Raw genomic sequence first — 20,935 nt, 5'->3', positions numbered from 1 at the left:
AAGCCTCATGATGAATATTCCTTCTTAATTTGTTTTTACTTGAAGTTTTCACACTTCATCAGTGTAACATTTAAAGAAAACATTAGCTATCTTCCTACTGTCAGGTTGACTGCACATGGGTTTAGGGTATATATTTCTTCTGTCCTTCTCCCTGTCAAAGCTTATGCTATTTTAGGTATGTGCCTCACTCTGGCATTCACATCTATGGCTGAGCTTGGTGTGGGGGACCATGTCCATTGTACCAATCTGATACTTATCATGCGGCAGATGTCACCTTCTAATCCTTTGTCATCCCCTATCAATCTCAATTTCTAACAGTTTTTTTCATTGTCCATGCAGAAATCAGGAAAGTACAGTATCTCATTACAGGTAAGGAGTGAAGAACGCTGGGGGTTTGTCTGCATTGTACACTGCACAGAGTACCACCTAGCAACACCCAAGCAAATGCTAAGCAAACTAGCTGGCATACAGAATCGTGTCTGAATGGGCCACGGAGGGCTAATTTACCTTCCTCCTCTAAAGGCGTGTCAAACAGCATTAGGCTTTATATGCAGAAGATCCAGGTCTCAGGAGAAAGGAAGACTCAGTAGTAGAAAATAGTCTGTTTTCTGATGACAGCTATCTCTGAAGCACTAGCCATTTTTTATAGTTTTAATTAACTCAACAGGAGAAGCGTGATAAAATTCTTAATGCCAGGCTCTGGCCAACTGGAATTACACTGCTCTAGCAAGTTCATTTCAAGATGTTCCAGTGTGTCAGCACTGCACTGTAGTCTGCTCTCTATTATGGCTAAGACCCTTTGTGACAGAAGGAGGCAAAGGAAAATTCAGAACCAGCATTGGAACTGAGGCATGTCTTCCATGGTCCATCCTTTTCGCTCAGGGTGCTTGGCTCTGAAGGCATTTATGTCTTGATTTTTCTTTAGTTCTGCTCATCCCACTCTACATCACTACCCTCTTTGTTTATTTGGCATGGTCCTCCAAGTAACAGGCTGAAGGCTGAGTCAATTTTTTAATAGAGCAGGCAGGAGAATAATATGTATTAGTCACTTGCTTTTTCTTTCTTTTTGCTTGATCAAAAGAGTTAATTCGTTGCTGCTGTAAACTTTCAGCTCAGAAAGATGTAACAACAGCTCATTATCTTTGCAGGTATTCATACAGCACATTATGGAAATATGTTATTAGTTTTATTGAATACGTATATAGAATTTGAGTGTTGTGCTACAAGTGAATGTATCTGACTTTGCAGAACCAGAGTTGTTTACATCTAACTCAAGTAATGAGATCAGCAGGCACAACAAATGGAGAACAAGTGCACACGTATACTGTTTGAGTAATTTGATATCCTTCTATGATAAGGTCACCCGCCTAGTGGGTGAAGGTGAGGTGGTGGATGTAGTTTTTCTGGATTTTACTAAGGCTGTTGATCCTGTCCCTCATAGCATCCTTCTGGACAAATTGTCCTACTGTGGGATGAGCAGGTTCACAGTGCACTGGGTGAAGGACTGGCTGAAGGGCAGAGCTCAGAGGGTTGTAGTGAATAGGGCTACCTCTGGCTGGCAACTGGTCACCATCGGTGTTCCTCAAGGTTCAACTCTAGGGTCAGTTCTCTTCAATATATTGATAAATGATCTAATCTGGATGCAGGAGTTGAATGCACAATTAGCAAGTTTTCTGACGATACCAGACTGGGCAGTGCTGTTGACTTTCTTGAGGGACAAGAAGCCTTGCAGAGGGATCTAGATAGTTTGGACCACTGGGCTATGACTAATGGGATGAAATTTCCAAGTTCAAATGCTGGATTCTGCACCTCAGATGGAGTAACGCTGGGTACAAGTATAAAATGGGAGAGGAGTGGCTGGAGCGCAGCCCTGCAGAAGGACCTGGGGCAGGCTCAGCGTGAAGCAGCAGCGTGCCCTGGAAGCCAGGGCGGGAAACCACATCCTAGGGTGCATTAAAACATCGCCAGCAGTCAAAAGAGGTGATTGTCCTGCTGTATCCAGAATTGGTGCAGACTCACCTTGATTACTGTGTGCAGTCCGGGGCCCCCACAATTTAAGAAGGATGTGCAAGTCCTTGACTGCAACCAGAGGAGAGCAACAAAGCTGGTGGAAGGGCTGGAAAGAATGTCCTGTGAGGAGCGGCTGGGGGATTTGGGCTTGCTTGTCTAGTTTGGAGAAAAAGAGGCTGAGGGGCAGCCTCCTTTCTCTCTACAGCTTCCTGAGGAGGGGAAGTGGAGAGGGAGGTGCTCTCTGTTGGATCCAGTGACAGGACACATGGGAATGGTTCAAAGCTGCACCAGGGGAGGTTCAGACTGGACATTAGGAAGCATTTCTCTTCTGAGAGAGTGGTCAGACACTGGAACAGGCTTCCTAGAGAGGTGGTGGATGCCCCACGCCTGTCGGTGTTTCAGAGCATTTGGACAATGCCCTTAATAGCATGCTTTAGCTTTTCATCAGCCCTGAAGTGGTCGGACAGTTGGACTAGATGATCCTTGTAGGTCCCTCCCAACTGAAAATATCCTATCCTATTCCATCCCATCCCATCCTACATCCCTGAGTAGATTAAGCTAAGTCTGAGAAATCTCAGCCAACCTTTTAAGCTGAGCACTGGGTGTAGACAGTTGCTAGTGTAAGGAAGATAGAATAAAGCAGAGCCAACCCAAATATCAATTTAGAGAACTCCTGGTATTAGAGAAAGGTTTGTTCAAAGGTGCCTAATGCGTTAAGGTTATTTTGTTTTTCAACAACACATGAAAGTCTCACTGGATTGTGTTTAAGTATCTGAAATTCCATATGGTGTCAGTGATTTCACTTTTGATGTTAATGATTTTTGTTGTTTAGTCATTACAATTGTTATTATGGTGTGAGGGGAAAGAAAGTGAAATGGGCATCTTGGAGGGCTTGACAGGAGCTAGGTCAAAATAATTATGTTGTGGAGTGTCCCATGGCATACACAGAGGCTGGATGGAGATGCTGGCAGTGAGATTCTGTGGCACTAAGCAAGCAGCGCAGCCATGTGCTCAGCTCACACTGAACAGGAAAAGTTCCACTATTGCTGAGGAATCCAGCCCATTTGTACTAGCTGGGCCAGGAGACAGATTCAGTTTAACAGAGGAAAGTAATGACCTGAAGGCATGACATATATTTCTGGCTAGTAATCCTGAGAATGTGCTGTATCTGTATGAAGTGGATGCAGAGCACCAATGCTCTCTCAGTCACCATTTCAGATTAATGCCTTGGTGATCTACGTGTTTACTGTGTCTGCTGAGCAGCACTTAAGTACTCAAAGCCATTTTTCTCTTGTCTGCATTGTTAAGTAATGCAGAGAGTAACTGCAAAGGAAAGCTCAGGTTATTGGCCTGTGAATTCAATGTTTGCTGCGCTGCAATGTGAAGTGCAGGGTCTGTGATGTGGATGCCGTAGTTCCCACATGCAGCAAAGGCAGGTGTCAGACAGAGGCATCTGGAAAGCAGATAATGTTGAACCAGCAAAAGAGCAAACTGCAGGCTCTGCTGCTAAAAAGGGTCAGATTTAACATTTCAAAGTGATAGAAAAGGATGTTTGCATCAGTCTTGTCTCATCTAGTTCTCTCCCAGTACTGTACAAGAAATTGGCGTAGGTGACTTTCCAACCCAGTGCAGCACATCCAGCAAATAAAGTCCTTGAGAAAATCTCTTCTTGATGCTACAGTCCAGCCTGTGAGCAGTAACAAGTGCAAGCCTGTTACAATTTAATAACTATTAGATTTGCTGATCTTGAATTAAGTTTATGCTTACAAGTTAGTTTCTAGCAGAGGAGGGACAGCAACTAGCATCACTTTTGCCCTTTGTTGCTTGCTTCAGCAGTACAGCTGTTGGTGAGTAAGCCACAGACACGTAGTTATTCTCCTAGACCCGAAGAGGTCCATCCAGGGGAGGTCAGAGATATGTGACAGAGAAGCGCTCTGTTCTCCAAGTCCACCTCAAATTTTCCACCAGTGCCAAACTCACTCTGAATAAGTAATATGAAAAATAAAGGAAGAAAGGATCTTTCCATGTAAGATCATGATCAGAGTTAATTCATTTATTTATTATAGTAGGATCCCCTGCCTGCTGCTAGCTTAGGACTGGGAAAGATATGTGAGCTTTCTCCATGTGAGATGGCTCTATTTCCTCACACAAGGAATAATGCAAACCTTATAAAAATTGATGGAGAGGCTTCTACCATTACCAGTGGTCTTTGGACCAGGACTTTGGGCAGTGTGGATGTATACCTGAAATTACACTATGATGATGCTCTTTTAAGCTGTAGTCCTTTATAATTTTTATGGCATTTCATGCGGTTAGTTTGTATGTGACTTGACAGGCAGAGAAGATTGCTGTCCCAAAGTCTTTCAGTAGCTGTAAGAATAACATGAATGCAGGAGAGAGAGAGTGAAAGCATGGGAACAGCCAGCTTCAGTGCAAAATCACGTGAAACTAGAGGAAGCTGGACCACAATAACGACAGAGGAGAAGCTAGTTGCATGCCTCCCAGGTTATAGTACCCTGGCTTGGGGCTACCAAGGCAAAACCCACAAAAGGCCATCTTATATGCTTCATAATGCCAAGTTCCCTGCCTCCTAGAGGAAAACAGAAGTAATTGAGGAGCAAAAATCCTGTGAGCTTGCCTGGATGGAAACCAGTGGATGGCAATCACATTTACCCCTGGATATAGCCATGGTATCTCTTAGATTTCAGTGGAAGACAAAAGCACTTATTTTTGGATGACTCATGTAATTATGATAGTGTTTTTGCTGATGACTTTAAACTTTAAGGTAGCTTGAGCAATGTGTTTATGTTAGCTGAAGCAAAACCTTGTATGCAGCCTCACACAACCTTGGAAAGCTAGAAGTTCAGTTCTGGGGCCACATTTTCTTTAATTTTTTGAGAACTTATTTTTTTCTTGCCTCTTTCTTCATCTGTGATCACATCTCCTCCTTCTACTCACACTTCATTATTAGCTTATTCCTTATGTTCTCATCTCTTTTCTCTGGTTAAGGGTTAAGAGCTCCCAACACAGATTAAAGGAATTATATCAACATTATCAGTTGGTTCTGCTTCACTTGGCAAATCCTCTGCTTTTCAAGGATGGTATTTGATATACTGTGCTGCCTTTTTTTCTTTACAAAGTTATTTGGGGAGCTTTCTCCAAATTCTTGAAATTTTGCTGGTATTAAATTATCCTAGTCATCTCATCTCCTAAGATAGAGGAGCATGCATTTATTTTAAGAAATTATATAATGGCATATTCTTCAGGTGGCTTCATGTCTTTCTTTTACTGTTTCTGCTTCAGTTCTTGTAATTTCCCTCAGTTTTCCATGAGAACCATCTCTTGTGTACCTGTGTAATCTTCTGTGTTTTCCATAATTCAGGCTGATCTTTTTAGGACCAGGTTCGGTGGTGTGGTGACTTGTCTGGTTCAGGCAAGGCTTGTAGAATTTGATCGTGCATGTAAAAGGTTCACATCCTGCAAAAATGTAGCTGTGTCTGTTTTTTTTACATACTGGGGTTCATCCAATTGACATGGCTTTAAAGCTAATCTCAGCAAAATTTATCTTTATTCTTCTTAAATGATTTAAAGATAACCTAAGGCAGATTGTGTCCTGGTCTTCAAGAGGTTAAGTCATCTAGACTTTTCAGATACAATAGACTAGACCATTTCAGTTGGAAGGGACTTAAAACAATCATCTAGTCCAAGTGCTGACCAATTCAGGACTTAGTCTGAGAAAGTACGAACAGGATATGCAGTGCCTTGTCCATCTCTGTGTATCTTGGCACACTCTTCGATTGATTCCCTCTAACTCAAAGTCCATTTTTTCCAATCTTTCTTGTAAAGATGCACCAGCGAAGCTAAGATCCTATAAAGTATTTAGATACTTGACTCTTGCTTAAGACTGAGCTCCATTGATTTGGGCCAAAGTTCACAAGCTGGATAAGACTGAAATCGATGCTGTTAAGGTATGGAGCTCAGAAAGGCAGAGCCAAGCCTGCTGACTCTGACCCACAGGCACTTGTGCATGTCTTTCATTTTCAGCATGTGGGCAGCTCTGCTGCCTTTTCTAAACTTCTCGATGCATAGGTCCAGGTTACTAAGCAGAGCATCAGCTACACACACACACCAGTATTGTGAAATAATGAGGAATAAGTTAGCAGTTCCCTGTTTAAGTACTGTGTCTTGAAAAGTAAATCTAGGCACAAGCAATATTTCAGGTTTGATAATGTATTATTAGCAGAACTCCTCCTGCCTACAGTTCATGACAACAACTCTGGTACAAAGTGCCACTACTAGTGATGTTCATACTCTCTGTTTGCAAACAGTACTGTAGCCTTAAAGATGCAGGCCAGTACAGCGATATGTTGCTGGTGCAATAAACATGGCTTGAAATAAAGTTTAAAAACAGAAAAGGTTTCAATGGCTGTGAGTCAAGGGTCAACTAAGTTTTCCTAAGAGCCAAATGATCTTCTGCCAGGTCTTCTGCTTCATCCACAGACTGTTTTCCCTTCAGCTGTGTTGGCATCTCTCTGCTTAGGTGATGCCATGACTCTCTGCCAGGCTTATCACATATTACAAAACCCTGAATGCTGGACTGGAAGAGGTTGAAAGGTCTCTCTTGATTTTACAGGAAATATGCCATATTTCAACATGGCCATGGGTTTGCCATTTCATTTTTTTATCAGTGCTGTGTTGCTAAGTCTGATATATTTATCGTGAGTCTCATAGTATTTGTTGTCCTGTAAAACTAATCCCAGATCTCATTGTTAAGTGATTAACAAGAATCTCAGCCTTCTCTTAAAAAACACATTTCTAGGCTTAGCATTGTTGAAAAGTAATTGAAAAGTACTGTTTGAAGCACTTAAAGAATAATGAAAGTGAAAAATGTTGGAAGTGCTTATATACTCTGCAAACTGAGAAATCAAAATATATGAAAAAAATAGAGCGCTCTTATTTTCTACAAGTGTCCCATGGATTTTAAGTTAATCTTGAGATTTGTGAGGAAGAACAGTAAAGTTCTCTGTATGGGGTTGATAGAATGCTCTATGACTTCCCCAATTACTTAGACTTCTTTCTTACCCAAACATCTCTTCAAGAGGAGCAGATCCATTAGAGGATGTGGGTTTGGCTTAGCACCAGCTTTCACTGAGTTTTAGGTTAAAGGATATCCACAAAGGGAGCTAGTGTTGGTATTTCTCTTCCTCAGCCATCCCACCCCACTTTTTCCTCTTCAACTTTTATATTTAGAGTTAGACAAGCTCAAAAGGTTTTCCTTGTTTTTTGAGGTTTGCTGCATTTCCCTTTGTGAATGCAGACTACCCTGCCCTAGTTTATTTAAAAAAATTACTGACAAAGCTGACAGCATGCCATCTGCAGCCCTTGTAGCATGACTGGGGCAATGCCTAGCATTTGTGAGAGTGCTTTTCTCTCAGATGTTTGGATTCAAGCTGTACAGTTGTTATTTATTAAATAAATAAGGCTTTATTTCCTGATGATTTGTTTATTAAAAACTGAGGGTTTATTCAAAATGTTAGGCCTATATGGGACTTCAGTAATGCATATTTTATCTGAGGTTCTTGCTAAGCGAGAGGCTAGCGTGAGCACAAAGAAGCTCCAAGAGCTATGCAGATGGGTGGAGGAAAAAGGACACTTAAAGGACCCCCAACTGATGTTTAGTGTGACTGAGTGGCAAGAGATTGGGGATTCCCTTTGGGATGCGACCCTTAGCGGCAACAAATCGGCCAAGGAGTCGGGACCAGCCTGGCGGGATGTCATGAACAGAGCATAGGCTCTGTGTTGGCTCTCTGATCAGGGGTGACTTTTACTCCGAATAGTACAAGTGTAGATGGGATGCTTCTGTGTCGCAGTACACATGAGAATGAAGAAGTGCTTGTGGGCTCCCCGTATTGGGTATCCGTGCTCAGTTGCTCTTGGTCTGAATAGCCATAACTCTTGTTCGTTTCCCTGCAATGGCACCTGGTTTGTGTTAGCATGAGTGAAATGTTCAGGTTCAGTAAGGTGTCCTAAGCAGGCTGAGAGGCTCTCTTTTCCAGAATGGTTTTAGGAAAGTCAAAGCAAGTTTGATCAGGTTTTGAATCCACTGAACTTTTGTAAGACAGGCTCAACATTTCCTTGCTCTGTGATGAGGAATTTGGTTTGGAACCTTATCAGCTTTGGAGCCATGTCTTCCCACACACAAAGATTACCTAAACATTAGAAATGGATGCTGCAACTTAGATAAAAACCAAGTTCAGTTCCTACCTTTGCTAACTAGTTGTCCTAGGACTTCACAGAAGCTACTCTTTCTCTGCCTCAGTTCTGCTTTTTGGGTTTTTTTTTTTGTTCCACATCCCATTTCTGCCTTCCCCCAAGATACATTCTGTTTCCCACCCACACCTTTCCTCATCTGCGAATTACTTAACTTTCTGAAGAGGAGTCCTGTGAAATGTATCCTACACAGATGCACTGCTAGGGTGGAGCTGGGAATAGAGCATGGGTGGAAGGAAGCGACTGGGACAGGGGTGGGGGAAAAAGGTGGCATATGGGGCAATATGACACTGCAACTCCAGTGGACAAGAAAGAGAGCAGAACTGCTCCTTTCTGTGGCACTGTGGCTCTAAATCAGCTTAGACTGATCTTGCATGGTCCCCTCAGAGGCCTCCATTGGCCCATGGTGTACACACAGAATTGAGAGCAGCCTAGTTAGTCCAGATAAAGTTGTGTGGGAGATGGGTGTCCATCTAGAGCAGGTTCTGAGAGATGATCCTTGTACACCTCATTATAGGGCCTGGCCTTTTCCATCAACTCCCTGGTGTGAGTGCCTTCTCCTCTGGTGCTGTCCTGTTTGGAGCTCCCTTGGCTCCCTTTGCCTGTCTACCAGTGTCAGCTAACAAGCTTCTCCAGCATCCCTAGGCCTCTTGATTTCTCTTTCCCACTGTTACTTACATGTCTCAGCAACTGGCTCTCACAGAAACTCCCTAATCACCATCATGATCTCTGAGAATGACAGTGGGCAAATTAACAGGCTGGTATGAGTAAAACCAAGAAAGAACAAGGCTACAGCAATGCAAAACTTATTATTCTTTATTGGACAAGTGTAGTTTTAATGTTCACGCTTGAGGGTATGCTAGTAAATATGTTAAAAATGCTTGGAATGTGGAAACTGACTGGCCGACATCACTGTTTCCTGTGAAGCTTTGCAACCTTAAATTGATACATGGGGTCACCATGCCCCTTGAGCTAGCACCATCGAAGCCACTGCTAAATTTACCATTAACTTCATCAGCTGAGAAACAGCCCTAAATTCTGTTTTGTTCAAGACAAGAAATCCTATCTCAGATCTTCCTGGAAGAGATCAATAGACTTTCTTGTTGGATTACAGCTGCACAAGTGCTGTGCAGTCTTGAAAGGTGGTCAGTGTATCCTTTACAGGGAATGAGATCTGTAAGTTGGAGGAACAGAGGTCACCTAAGTCATTAGTTTTATTTGTCTGTTGTAAGCCAAGTATATATTCCTAAGGGCAGATGGATATTGTATAGGCATCCATAGTGGAAACCAAATCCACCTGAAAAGTAGAATCCTGATGACAAGTGCAGTGTAATATTTACTGGGAGTGTGAGTGGCCTGACCTACTCCTGGGTTTGTCCAGAGTAGAGCTCCTGGCTAGTTGTATCATTAGAGACTTTTAAGACAATGTAACAGATCCTCAGTGAGGCTGGGTTAGACTTCTGTTTTTATTGATGGATCTACCCTCATTTTAATCAGACATTGATGTCTTCCATTGTTCTAAATACTTGGAATTCATTGCCCTGTGCAGGCAGACCTTTGTTGCAATGGAGTTATGCTGGGGGCCGTAACAGGTGAGACGAAATGCAGTACATCAGAGACCTCCTGATGCTGCTTTCAGCACATTTTCAGCTGCTAAACACTGAGAAGCTGGTAGGAGTCACTAGGTTGGTTCCAAATACAAGTAGAAGACAAAGTCTAGTGGATGTTGGAAAGCTTATAGTATGTTTCCACCTCATTTGGAGTGATTGTGCTGGGAAGCAATTTATATGAAGTTGCTATGTGAAAGAATGGCTATACATATATATAAAAAATGTAACTGTGCATATGCCATAGATTTGTGTATCATAAATGTGTATGTCATAAGCAATTTTATTTTGCTTATGGGGGGGATTTGCAATGGGGGATACAACTGCCAGTGCAGCTTGAAGGAATCCTCCAAAACTGCTGTTGCAAGCACGTGGGTTGGCAATTTATTTATTAGCTCCAGAGGGAAAGAATTATATCTTCAGCAGACAGCTGATGAGTGTTGGTGCTTTTTTTTTTGTGAGCCTATTTGCCCTTCTCCTGTAATTATTGACCCTCATCCCACCCTGTCCATCCCCACATTTTCCTAGTGGGGTACACTCAATCTTGTTAAACATTTTGAAATGGGCAATCATACTCTGTCATCCTGCAGACAATGAATTTCCACTGACGATCCCTGCATGAGAGAGAGACAAGAGAGAGATATTAGTGAGACAGGACTGAAGAGGATAAGACTATACAAGTAAGAATAACTTTACACTAGGTATTGTGTCAACAAAAATATCCATTTGCCATTACCTGACTTTCCTCTGGGTGCTTTGTGGTTTTATGGGCTGGAAGGACATTAAATCACTCCCTTACAAGTTAAGAACATCAGCTCTCTGAATAATTAGGTTTCTGAGCATCCTCCAGAAAGCAATGACTTGATGGTGATCAGTCCTGAATCAACTTTAAATCAGTGACCAAGAGGAAAGGCGTGGTTCTGTCAAAAGTTATTGTCATGTGATATATTGCTCATGGAGGTGTACACACTAAAATACATGGGTGATTTTCAAGCCATTCTGAAGTGGGGAGTTGTCCACACAGCAAAAATCACTCTTTTGTTGTTTTTTTTTTTTCCTTTCCACTACTAGGTCTTCTAGCTGATATCCTTTAATATACATGTGAAGCGATCAATAGTGAAATAAATTAAATTCACTTCTCATCCTTGATCTGCACAAGTCACATGTGAGGCAGGGTAATGTTTGCGAGTGTAAGGAGAGTTTATGCTCCTCCTAGTTTATGAGTAATTGGATGTCTGTATTCTCTCTCAGGAGAGTGATACGATACCTCTTAACTATTGTTAGTAGGAAGTGTAACTGGAGCAGCAGGATTCAACAGTGGAAGCTGTTGATTTAGTGTCCAATAGCTGCAGCAGGCTGCAAATTTCCACCTTAGCTTATTGTGCATTAACTTTTCACTTGAGAAAAAGCATGATTTCAGAGGATCAAATGCTGTCCTGCTGTGGAGCAAATGTTCAATTTAGGCTGCTTATTACCTGCTAACAGGAGTTAGATCTAAAGTACAGTCCTTGGAGATGGCAGCTGTCATATAAATTGGTAATGGGTAGTACTCTGAGAGGCTTCTGGAAGTTTGGATTCTGCTAATAGTGATCTCCTAAACCTAAGGCATGGAACAGGTAATGCTGCTGAGTGATTCAATAGGAGCTTGCTTTACAGAGCCCTGCTCCATCCTGGTTTTCTGGTGGCCAGCTCCAAACAGCGAGGAAAGTTGTGCAGAACCTGCTGCCTCTCAGGGATGTGCTGAGCCCAGATTTTGGTATTAACTGCTCTTGCGTGGTTTCATTGACTGGGTGAATCTGTCTTGGAATAAAATTAATTTGACTCTTAGCTCTGCGGAGGTGTAAAGTGTCTCATTTCAGCTTTCACGAACTGAGTTTTTAAATTGGGAATTTACTATGCTACTTCATCAGTTTATGCTAAGTGTCATTTGGAACTGAGTCTGCCTCATACTCATCAGCGAGTCAGTGTTTAGTTATAGAATGTTTAGGTTTGGTTTTCTTTATGCCTTTCTTAGATGTTTTTAAATTGTAATTTCCTCATAAAACTGTTATCAAAGGTTAATAAAATGCAAGATTAATTTCTAGATTTATTTTGGGAAGTCCTCGTTTGGATTATGTGCACGCTCTTCAAAGAAAGCTATTACCCTTTTGGTCACTAAGCTACCCAGAGAGACAAAAAAAAGATGCCTCACATGTAGATTAACAAGACTATATGGGTCAAAATTAAGGTCTGCTAAACTAACACCCATTGTCAGAAAGACTTTTAGATCAAAAGCTGAGTTCAAGTAATTTTTCTAAAATAGGGTATCGTAAAGTTAGAAGTCAAGTTCGTGAAAGTAAGTGTATTTTTGTTACCTGAATTAATAACAAGCTTTAGAGTACTCGAACAGAATCATTTCTGAAGTTGTAATTTAAGCTTGAACTTGCAGACACTTTAGTATTTATGCAGATGGTTGATGGCCAATAGATTTATGCATTTAATGTCTTAATTTATCTTTTTTTTTTTTTTTTTTTTTGCATTACTTGAGTTTGAAGTTAAACATACATGTCCAACTTTTCAGGATGCAGGCAATTACTTTGTATCATTGGTGCTGTGTGTTTAATTCAGTAGTTATCAGCCTGTTTCCATTTTTAGATCCCTTACCGGTTTTCCAGTGCGGGTGCAGATCCTGTCAGGAATTGCCTTATGTGGCATACTCCAGAATATGTATGAACTTGCCTTTGCAGATCCTTAATACCAGTTTATAGGTCCCCCACAAATTGCTAATTTCATGCATTTTCCTTGTAGTCAATATTGAATTGTCACTTTTACTCTCCAGCTGTCGTGTGCTGTCAGATTTGAATTTTTTAAGCTATAGGCAAAATATCTTTTATCTCCAAATATTGCGGACTAATCTGTTTCCAGTTCAGTTAAAAGATTCTGTGAATTCCTATTCATACTGACTTTGGAAAAATCCTCTTTCTTTGGTTATATGAAACTTATTAGGCATCTATTATTTTGCTCAGCTAAGCTCAGTAGATATCCAACTTGTCCAGTATTTCAGATGTACTTACTGCTGGGGTATCTGGGTGTTGATCTGTCTTTCAGTGATGATTTCTGAGCATTTTAGAAATGACCAGCTATTCAGAGCAGAGAACAGTTTTGTGAAAAAAAATAGCTAATGACAGTCTGTATGTGCAGCAAAGGGCAAGCTGTGGCAACTACTGAGCACGTCTGGTAACCCCCACCTCCCTGTCCAGGCTACTTGCTGCAGGTTGGGCTGTGAATGTTCCAGTGGTGCTCTCTGGACTCAAGAGTATTGTTATAAATATGTAAATATTAACGATCTCCAAAGTCTGTTGTCCACAAATAAGCACTTAAAACTGATGATGATGCACGGCAACTCCTTCATTCATTCCTGATACACAGGCATGGAGACTCACAAAGTGATTACAGAAAAGAAGGTGGGGATACCACTTTTTCTAAACTTTCTACAGCTTTTTGCCAGAGGCATCACATACTCTCTCAAGTATCTGTGTATTGGTAGTGACCTCAGTGATGCAATATTTTAGGGAGTAGGAAGGGAGGATATGATTTCTGCAAGTTTATTCAAAACCTCTAAAAATACCTAACTGTTTGAAGTGATTAGAAAAGCTTAAACTGAAATACCTTCAGAGGCTTTTTTCGTGCCTCTCGTTAGCTCAAGGACATTGCACATCGTGGGCTAAATAGTATGGACACAAGTTTAATATGCTTGAAAATGAAAAGAACTCTCAAAATCTACAGCATGTTTACACAGACAAGTTGCAGGTGTCCAAGCTCCTGGTAGACTACGACTCAGGATAACTTTTTCTGCTCCTATTCTGCCTCACTTAGCTGCAAAGAACCATTTAGGATAACAAACTTTGCTGACTGTTGTGAGTATATTACTCAGGAGAGTTACAGCGTGAATCTGAATTATGAATTGGTGTAGCAGGATTTTTTTCCACTTCATATGCTAGGTAACAGAAATTGGTTTTAGTCATTCTGGAAGCTGGGGGCCAGAAAGTTCATTGGCACAGAAAAGTTTCCTAGACTGCAATTCATGAAAAAATTTCTCCATGCTTTCCACCTGCTACTATTGCAGGTTCATCGCTGCTGTCACAGCAGTGGTAGGACAAAGGTGTTCGTGTATTCTTTCCTTCCCAGGTACTGTGATTCCATAACCTTGAAGGCCTGTACTCCTGCTGTACATCCCCATGATGCTGCCTCTGCTCCTGGCCAGTCCCTCCACCGCCATCCCCTTCTGAAAGCTGTGTTAAGCCTTTAGCAGTCACAGAAATCTGCTCAGAGGCAATTTGTTACCTCAACTGCTCTGTTTTCCGGGCTCATCCTTGTGATTCCTGACTACTCTGGTCCACATTTGATTGAAGCTGGGAACAGGGGAGTGCACTGTCTGTGTTACCTCCCCTACTCTGCCACAGCCATGAGGAAGAAGTATTAAGAATAGCAGTGGATAATATTTAAGAGAAAAAAAAAAACAAACAACAACAACAAACCACAACAAGGATGTCCCTTGCAACCTTGGAAATTCTTTATCTAAAGGGATAGATAACTTTGAGTCAATTAACTGTGAAAGTTACTCTTCCGCTTCTAGGAACAATTTGCAGACATGGTTTCCATTTAGTAATAAACAGGCTAATGGATTGTAGCCAGAAAATTACAGTTATGGACCTGCAGCAGTCTGACAACGTGTTATTATTTCTGGAAGAGCCTCCTTACTTTAGGTAATCTTTTGGCTGAGAGATCCCTAGTGAACTCGGGCAAGCTGAGAGCATCACAGTCACAAAAGCACCTCAGCTTCTTTGGGTGTTATTAGAGACAGCTTGAAATGTTGGTGTGTTTAAACTCCCACTTCTCTTTTCTCTCCCCTCTTCTCCTGCAGCCAGTCTTGGCAGCAATACGGTGCAGCACACCTTGCCTTGCTGTCTGTGCTGTGTTTGATAACAAATGCTTTAATATACTGGACTGAGGTGTCTGTTATATAATAAACATCAGCAAAGAAATAGCTCATGATGTATTAGAGGTCAGCTTGAGAGGAAAGAATCAAGATCCCTCTCCCAGAGTCAGGTTTCAGTGACTGCTTACACTCTCCTAGTAAAAAGGGAGAGACACTTAATTAACTGAGCCGAGCAATTATGAGTCTGCATGACTACAACTTCACTAGCCATAGGTCCTCACTCAAGAGGATTAGCAAATGTCAAGTAATGACCAGGACTGATCAGGAAAAAGTAGTTAACACATTTTTGGAAAGGGATCAGTTCCTGATGTTGCTTCAGATCTGTTAGAATTGTGTTGCAATGGCTTGGGCAGTTTACAGCATTCACGCTGCAGTTTGTATGGGCTTATCTTTGAATGCTGGCAGATTCCCTGTGCTTCTTTGCAAAGAAATTGGGCCAAAATAACTCTCTCATCCCTTGAAATGACAGGGTGTTCAGGCTGGTTTTATTGAGTTAGGTGAATGATGGTCCAATTACAGATAGGTGAGAAACAATACTAAAAATCTGTTACCCTTTGTGGAGCTCAGATTTAGCCAAGCCTACCATTGCTATATTTTTTACTACTCAGACATGGCAAATTATCCCCTTGTGCATGAAAATGCCCTGTTCCTGATACACCACCCTGGACAATCAGCCACATGCACTGTGAACTTTGGTCTGCAGAAGTACTAGCCTGATGTAGAGTAGCCATGCAGTGTCTGGGGGAAATAGAAAAAGAAGACTTTTTTTTTTTTTTTTAAAAAAATGAAATAGATGAAAAGCAAACCTGTGCACAGCAGAGAAAGTTGTGGTTGCCCCACGTATGTAATGATCGTAGCTGTACATCATCATGTCCATATCTTCTCCATAGTGTCCTGGATGTTCTGTTGTTAACCTTTGCATTAAGGAAAAAGAAAATAATATAATTTACCATCTTAAAGAAAAGTTCAGTTGACTGAATGCAACTCAAATAGATTTTTCCTTCTTTGGAAATTCTTGTTTCTTAGCAGCACCACAAGACATAGTCTCACCTATGACACTGCCTTTTGCTTCTACGCAACTAATTCATGTAGCTATTTGAGTAAATTTCAGTAAGTTTAAAAATGTTAAGAGCAAGTTGGAGTATTATATGTGTATGCATCTGCAGCTCTGGAGTAAAAGCAGCCTGAACAATAATGTAAAGCTTGTCTACTACTTTTATCTTTATTGCAAGGATTTGCTCCATCCTCTTGTGAGTCTGGTTGGTTTGCTGCTGTAGAGTGCTGTAAATGTTACCAAGTCAAATAACTACAAGCATTTATCCATTTATTAATTATATTAAATGAATGTAGCCATTAATCCATTCCTTTGTTGTTTCTAATTTCTGCCTAGTTAATAATGTAAAAATATGGGCCTGGACAATATTTGTGCAGAGTATTTTATCTAAGGAGCTCAAAGTGCTTCCGCACTTATTAATCTGATTAGAATTATAGTTACTGCTTCCCTGGGAGACAGGCAAGTAATACTGTACTTGGTTTTACAGATAATGAACAGATGCAGGAAGGGACTGGGACCTTGACCAGTACTTTATGTCAACATTATGTTAGAGGTCAGGAATGGAAACCTGGCACTCATTTCACATGGGAGCTGACCAAGGATCCACGGGTTTGCAGAGCTCTTGCAGTGCTATGCCTTTGAAAAGAAATGAACAGCAGTATTTCACAGGTCATGCAGACAGCTGCTGTGGACTAGGAGAAAGAGAAGAAACCACCTACACTGGCAATTGTTTGGATGGATAAATATATGGAGTCAAATGTATGCACTGCAAGTGGGAAAATTAGAGCCACAGTTTTCAGTCCAGCTCCCATGAAAGTCCAGAATGAGACCACTATGGATTTAAAGGGAACTGTCTCTGACCCAGATGAAGAAAATAAATGCAAATATTACAAAAAGCTGTTTCTCATGACATCTCACCAGTTAGCTGGTGATTTTCCATAGACTAAAGTTCATCACCTAAATGTGTTTCTGTTGAACCATGGCAAACCTAGTTTATTTTTTTGATTGAAGGCTGACATTATCATTTCTGCTTTTAGATCTCCCCTTGTGCTTCTAAATATATATTTATTTGTCAGTGTCAGAAAGTTTACAACTCTGATTTGAATACTTTTTTACTTTGACAACCTATGACTTGAATCTGTAACACACTTTTGTGGCCCAAGAAAAGAACCTTAACCTGAGCATAAGCTGGTCCCACGGTATAGCCAGCTTGCTGAAAGCCCTCCAGTTTGTAAAGAGCTGCTTTCAGGGCCCTGCACTCCATGCCCAGAGCTGTAATGGGGGCTAGACTATACTTCACAAAGCCTGACCTCTGCTACCTGGTCTGTATTTTGTCCATTTTCTTTACACAGAAATCGAGGCCTTGACGAGGACTTTTTTGCACGCAGGAATCTCCCATCAGTGAAGTGATGGATCTGAATCTTGAGAATATTTCTGGATCCATAGCCACAGGCCAAGAGAAACTGGGGCTACATCTATGCTAGTAAATTACACAATGCCAGAAAATGTTTCCGGGCACTGTAACTTGATTGCTTAGACATGTAAATTATTAGAACAGCCCCTGGGACAGTTTTAGCCCAGACCAACTAGCACAGTCTCAGCAGATATCTCAAAGACACAATTTGTGAGTTAGCTCGTGGTAGGTACCGTTCCCAACAGGCAGAATGTTTTGGAGGATAAGAAAGTTTAATGGTGTGTCTGCTCCCTCTGTCAGATGAGAGTGCCCATATTTAGTTTACCAAGTTGCAGCCTGAGTTGACTGATAGACACATCTTTGAATGTTCCTGGGTCATAGCAGGTTTTTAAAATCTGGCATGAAGACTAGCTGTGGACCAGGATTTCATTTTGTATTCACCCATCAACCCCAAGTTTGGGGGCTTTTTTTAGCTATTATTATGAGAAAACACTAAGACGTGTTTATATATGTTCCACCAAATGTGTTTCATAACATCTGTTTGGCATTCAGCAAGGAAAATGTTCTGTAATCTTGACCAACACTATGTACTGGGCAGACAAGACTGCACAAAACACAAGGTTAAAAAGCTGCTTTCAGCTCTACTCAGAGACAGAACTGAGAGTCAGTTCTTTGACCTTGTTTCATGAGCCTTTTCTTCAGCTGAAAAGTGAATCCGATGACAAGCTCGTGAATTACTGTGAAGGGTCTTTCGCAGAAGCAGGCAGTGTTATTCTGAAGTGAATGCAGTAGGCAGCCTTCACTTAGCTTCCCTCTCTTTTCTTTCTGCCTGCTGGCATCTCCCCCTCCTTCTCTACTAACTTCTCCACATTACTATTGAGCTTCTTAAGGCTTCTCTGCTAAGAAATATTCAAAAATCAAAAATATGCAATTACCAAAAGTAAAGTATTTGGGGACTTGAGCTGCTCTGGATTGTCTTGTTACGTAGACAGATGCCTACTTATTCCTTTTGTTCAGGAGAAAAAAATTATAAGTAGTCCTATGACAGCAATGTTCAAGTTCACTTGGGTCTGTGTGATCTGTGTGTCTAATTCAGTTCTCTTTGATGTTTGCCATACTCAGTTATGAAACTGTTCCATTAAGCCCATGCATCTCAAGGTCGTCTGGATTGCGCTGTATCCTTTAGAGGAAAATGCAATTGGTTGTCCATATAGCAGAGCTCTGTGGTGTGACCCAGCCCTTCTCTATTATCCCCATTTCTGGAATCCTGGGGGTAAGTTGCACAAAATGTATCTGCACTGAGAGATGCTGTAGCGTTTAATGCATAGGGATATTCAGTACATGGTTTTCTCTTCATGAGGGGGAGAAAGGTCATTTAACTCAGCCATTAAGGGTCTTCTTAAAGTGGTCTGCGCAGCACAGGACAGTGGTTCCCTCAGCATTTGTGGTAGCTTGGTGTGTAAACATTATCAAGTGCTTAACTGAAAATATTATTTTACTCTATAATGCATATCAACTGTGAACCACCTACGAGGACCCTACAGACAGGTAATTTATTTACAAATGTGGTAGCATTTGTAAGCCATTTGTGGCAATGTATGGTTTATACCTGAGAGGAGTCATGAAACAAGTGAAAGACACTTTTTGCCCTAGTTGGTAAGGGTTTGCCTGCCCACAGGAGTCTGGACTCCTGAGGAGTCCAAGCCCAAGGACAAGACCCCTTTGGGAAGAGCCACTCACAGTAACCTGCATGGGGGCCCTGTAAGCACTTCTGGCATTGACCTCTTGGCAAAGAAAACAGGGATAGGGGAGCAGTGCGAAGCTTGGGTTTGCTGAGTGACAAAGTTGCTGCTGCCACTTGGGATGATCTAAGGCCTCTAGGACCAAGCTGTTGTGCTTGTGGTGCCTGAGGGGGTACGTGAGGGAAGGCCCTAGATGAAAGGCTTGCAAAGCAGCTGTGAGAAGTCCTGTGTTACACTGGTTGTGAGACCTAGGCACTGAGTAATTTAATGCCAAACAAATCTCAAGGAGGCAGACAGTCTGTGTAGGGGCTATCATGGTGTATTTGGAGGGATTGCTTACTAAACCCAGATATGCACAAAGGTGTTAAATTTGGGGAAGGGCTCGTAGGAGAGAAAGTAGTAATGTGAGACCTTTAGCAAGTGGTAGTCTTTTCAATCCATATAATCTGTTTGCAAGAATTAATATAGGAAACAGAGGAACTCTGATTTGGCTTTGCAAATCCACTTCAGGTTAGTATCTGGTGTATGATGTTTGGACATAAGACACTCAGAGCACTAGTGGCATTGTCAAGAGAGGAGAAAGCACGTAATTCTACATTAAAGACTGGGAAAGAGAAATTTGTGAGAAGGATGTAGGTGGTTTGGCATGTGTGTGGGAGAGCAGGAAAACCTGACAGAAAAAGGTATTTTCACAATAGGGTTTTCAACTGGTACAGAGTTGGTGTGGGATGGTTTGTCTTCTGACTGGTTTCAGCACCCCACCCATCCCCACATGTTTCTAACATACTTTACTATAATCCTATAAGCCTTGCTCAGGGTATGAAGTGTATTGAAAAAAGGTGTTAAATATTTAACAGAGTTACCATTGTTATTATTTTAATCTGAAACTAGTAATGTTGTTTATTTTCCATTGTGAGGAATTACTATGTTAGAGATTAATAGAAAACACAGAGTTACTCGTTTAGTACACAGAAGAATGTTTTGTACTAAACTACGGTGATCCCTAGCACTCTTTAATGACTGACTTCAGATATAGTTATCATAAGTCTATTTTTTACTGATAAGAAGATGAAGTCACACCAATGGCCTTATTAGTACTGTACAGCCTGCCCCTTAGAGAAGTAAATGGGAACTGTGGGTATGTCTAGCCTCCGGATATCAAGCAGACAAAAGAAATGAGTCTTTTAAAATATCAAAGACAGTCAGTGGTAGAGCTCAAGGTTTCCTACTCCAACTGTTGAATATACTTATTCCCTGCTAGTAAGTACATTGCTTTGGAGCGCCTTACACTTTCCACTTCTTGTGCAACTACAGTGCTAACAAGATGAATGGCTCCTCTTTAACCTTCATTTTCCAATTTGCTGCTGAACTCTTCCTCTAACAATTCCACAGACAAAAGGAGCTGTTCCATTTCAAGAGGAAAACATAAGCTTTGACATTAACTTTCTGACCTTTGAGGACAAGGAGTGTCCCCTGAATAGCCTTACTGTTTCAGAAGTTGTTTACAAATGCTTCAAGAATACGGCTCTCCTAAAGGACAATATTTTTTCAAGAGCCATGAGCCTGCATGTTATATTCGGTCAACATGGGAATGTTAAGTCTCTTTAATCAATTTCAGTTCTTTCTCCAGCTGGAAGCATATTATGCTGAAAAGCTGAAAGGTCTTAGTAAACTGTCTAAAGAGATTCCTGCCAATGCTTCCAGTACAGAACCCAGATTGCTGGGCTGCCAGGGAACTAGAGATGTCCTGGAATTGCTCTAGAGATGAGCAGTTTTCTCATGTGGCCATGTCACATGCATTTTGGAATTGAGTTCAGGCTCCAAGCTCCAAGATCATAGATTCACCTAGACACGTCACTG

The 20,935-nt window shown here is 41.4% G+C and overlaps 1 protein-coding gene across 1 annotated transcript in view; it reads right to left on the bottom strand.

Moving 5' to 3' along the window:
* Positions 1 to 10,198: 10,198 nt before the first annotated feature.
* DPT (dermatopontin) overlaps positions 10,199 to 20,935 on the bottom strand; it is a 29,047-nt gene continuing 18,310 nt past the window's right edge. The window contains exons 3-4 of the mRNA XM_080393707.1: positions 15,672 to 15,779; positions 10,199 to 10,501 (exon numbers count right to left, since the gene is read on the bottom strand). Of these exons, the coding sequence (XP_080249833.1) occupies positions 10,435 to 10,501; positions 15,672 to 15,779 (175 nt within the window). The 3' untranslated portion in view covers positions 10,199 to 10,434. The remainder of the gene's footprint in view (positions 10,502 to 15,671; positions 15,780 to 20,935) is intronic.

This window comes from Falco punctatus (genome assembly GCF_963210335.1).
Source record: "Falco punctatus genome assembly, chromosome: 6".
NCBI lineage: Eukaryota > Metazoa > Chordata > Aves > Falconiformes > Falconidae > Falco > Falco punctatus.
The sequence above is the reverse complement of the archived record's forward strand: the minus strand, read 5'-3'. Positions and strand labels throughout refer to the sequence as shown.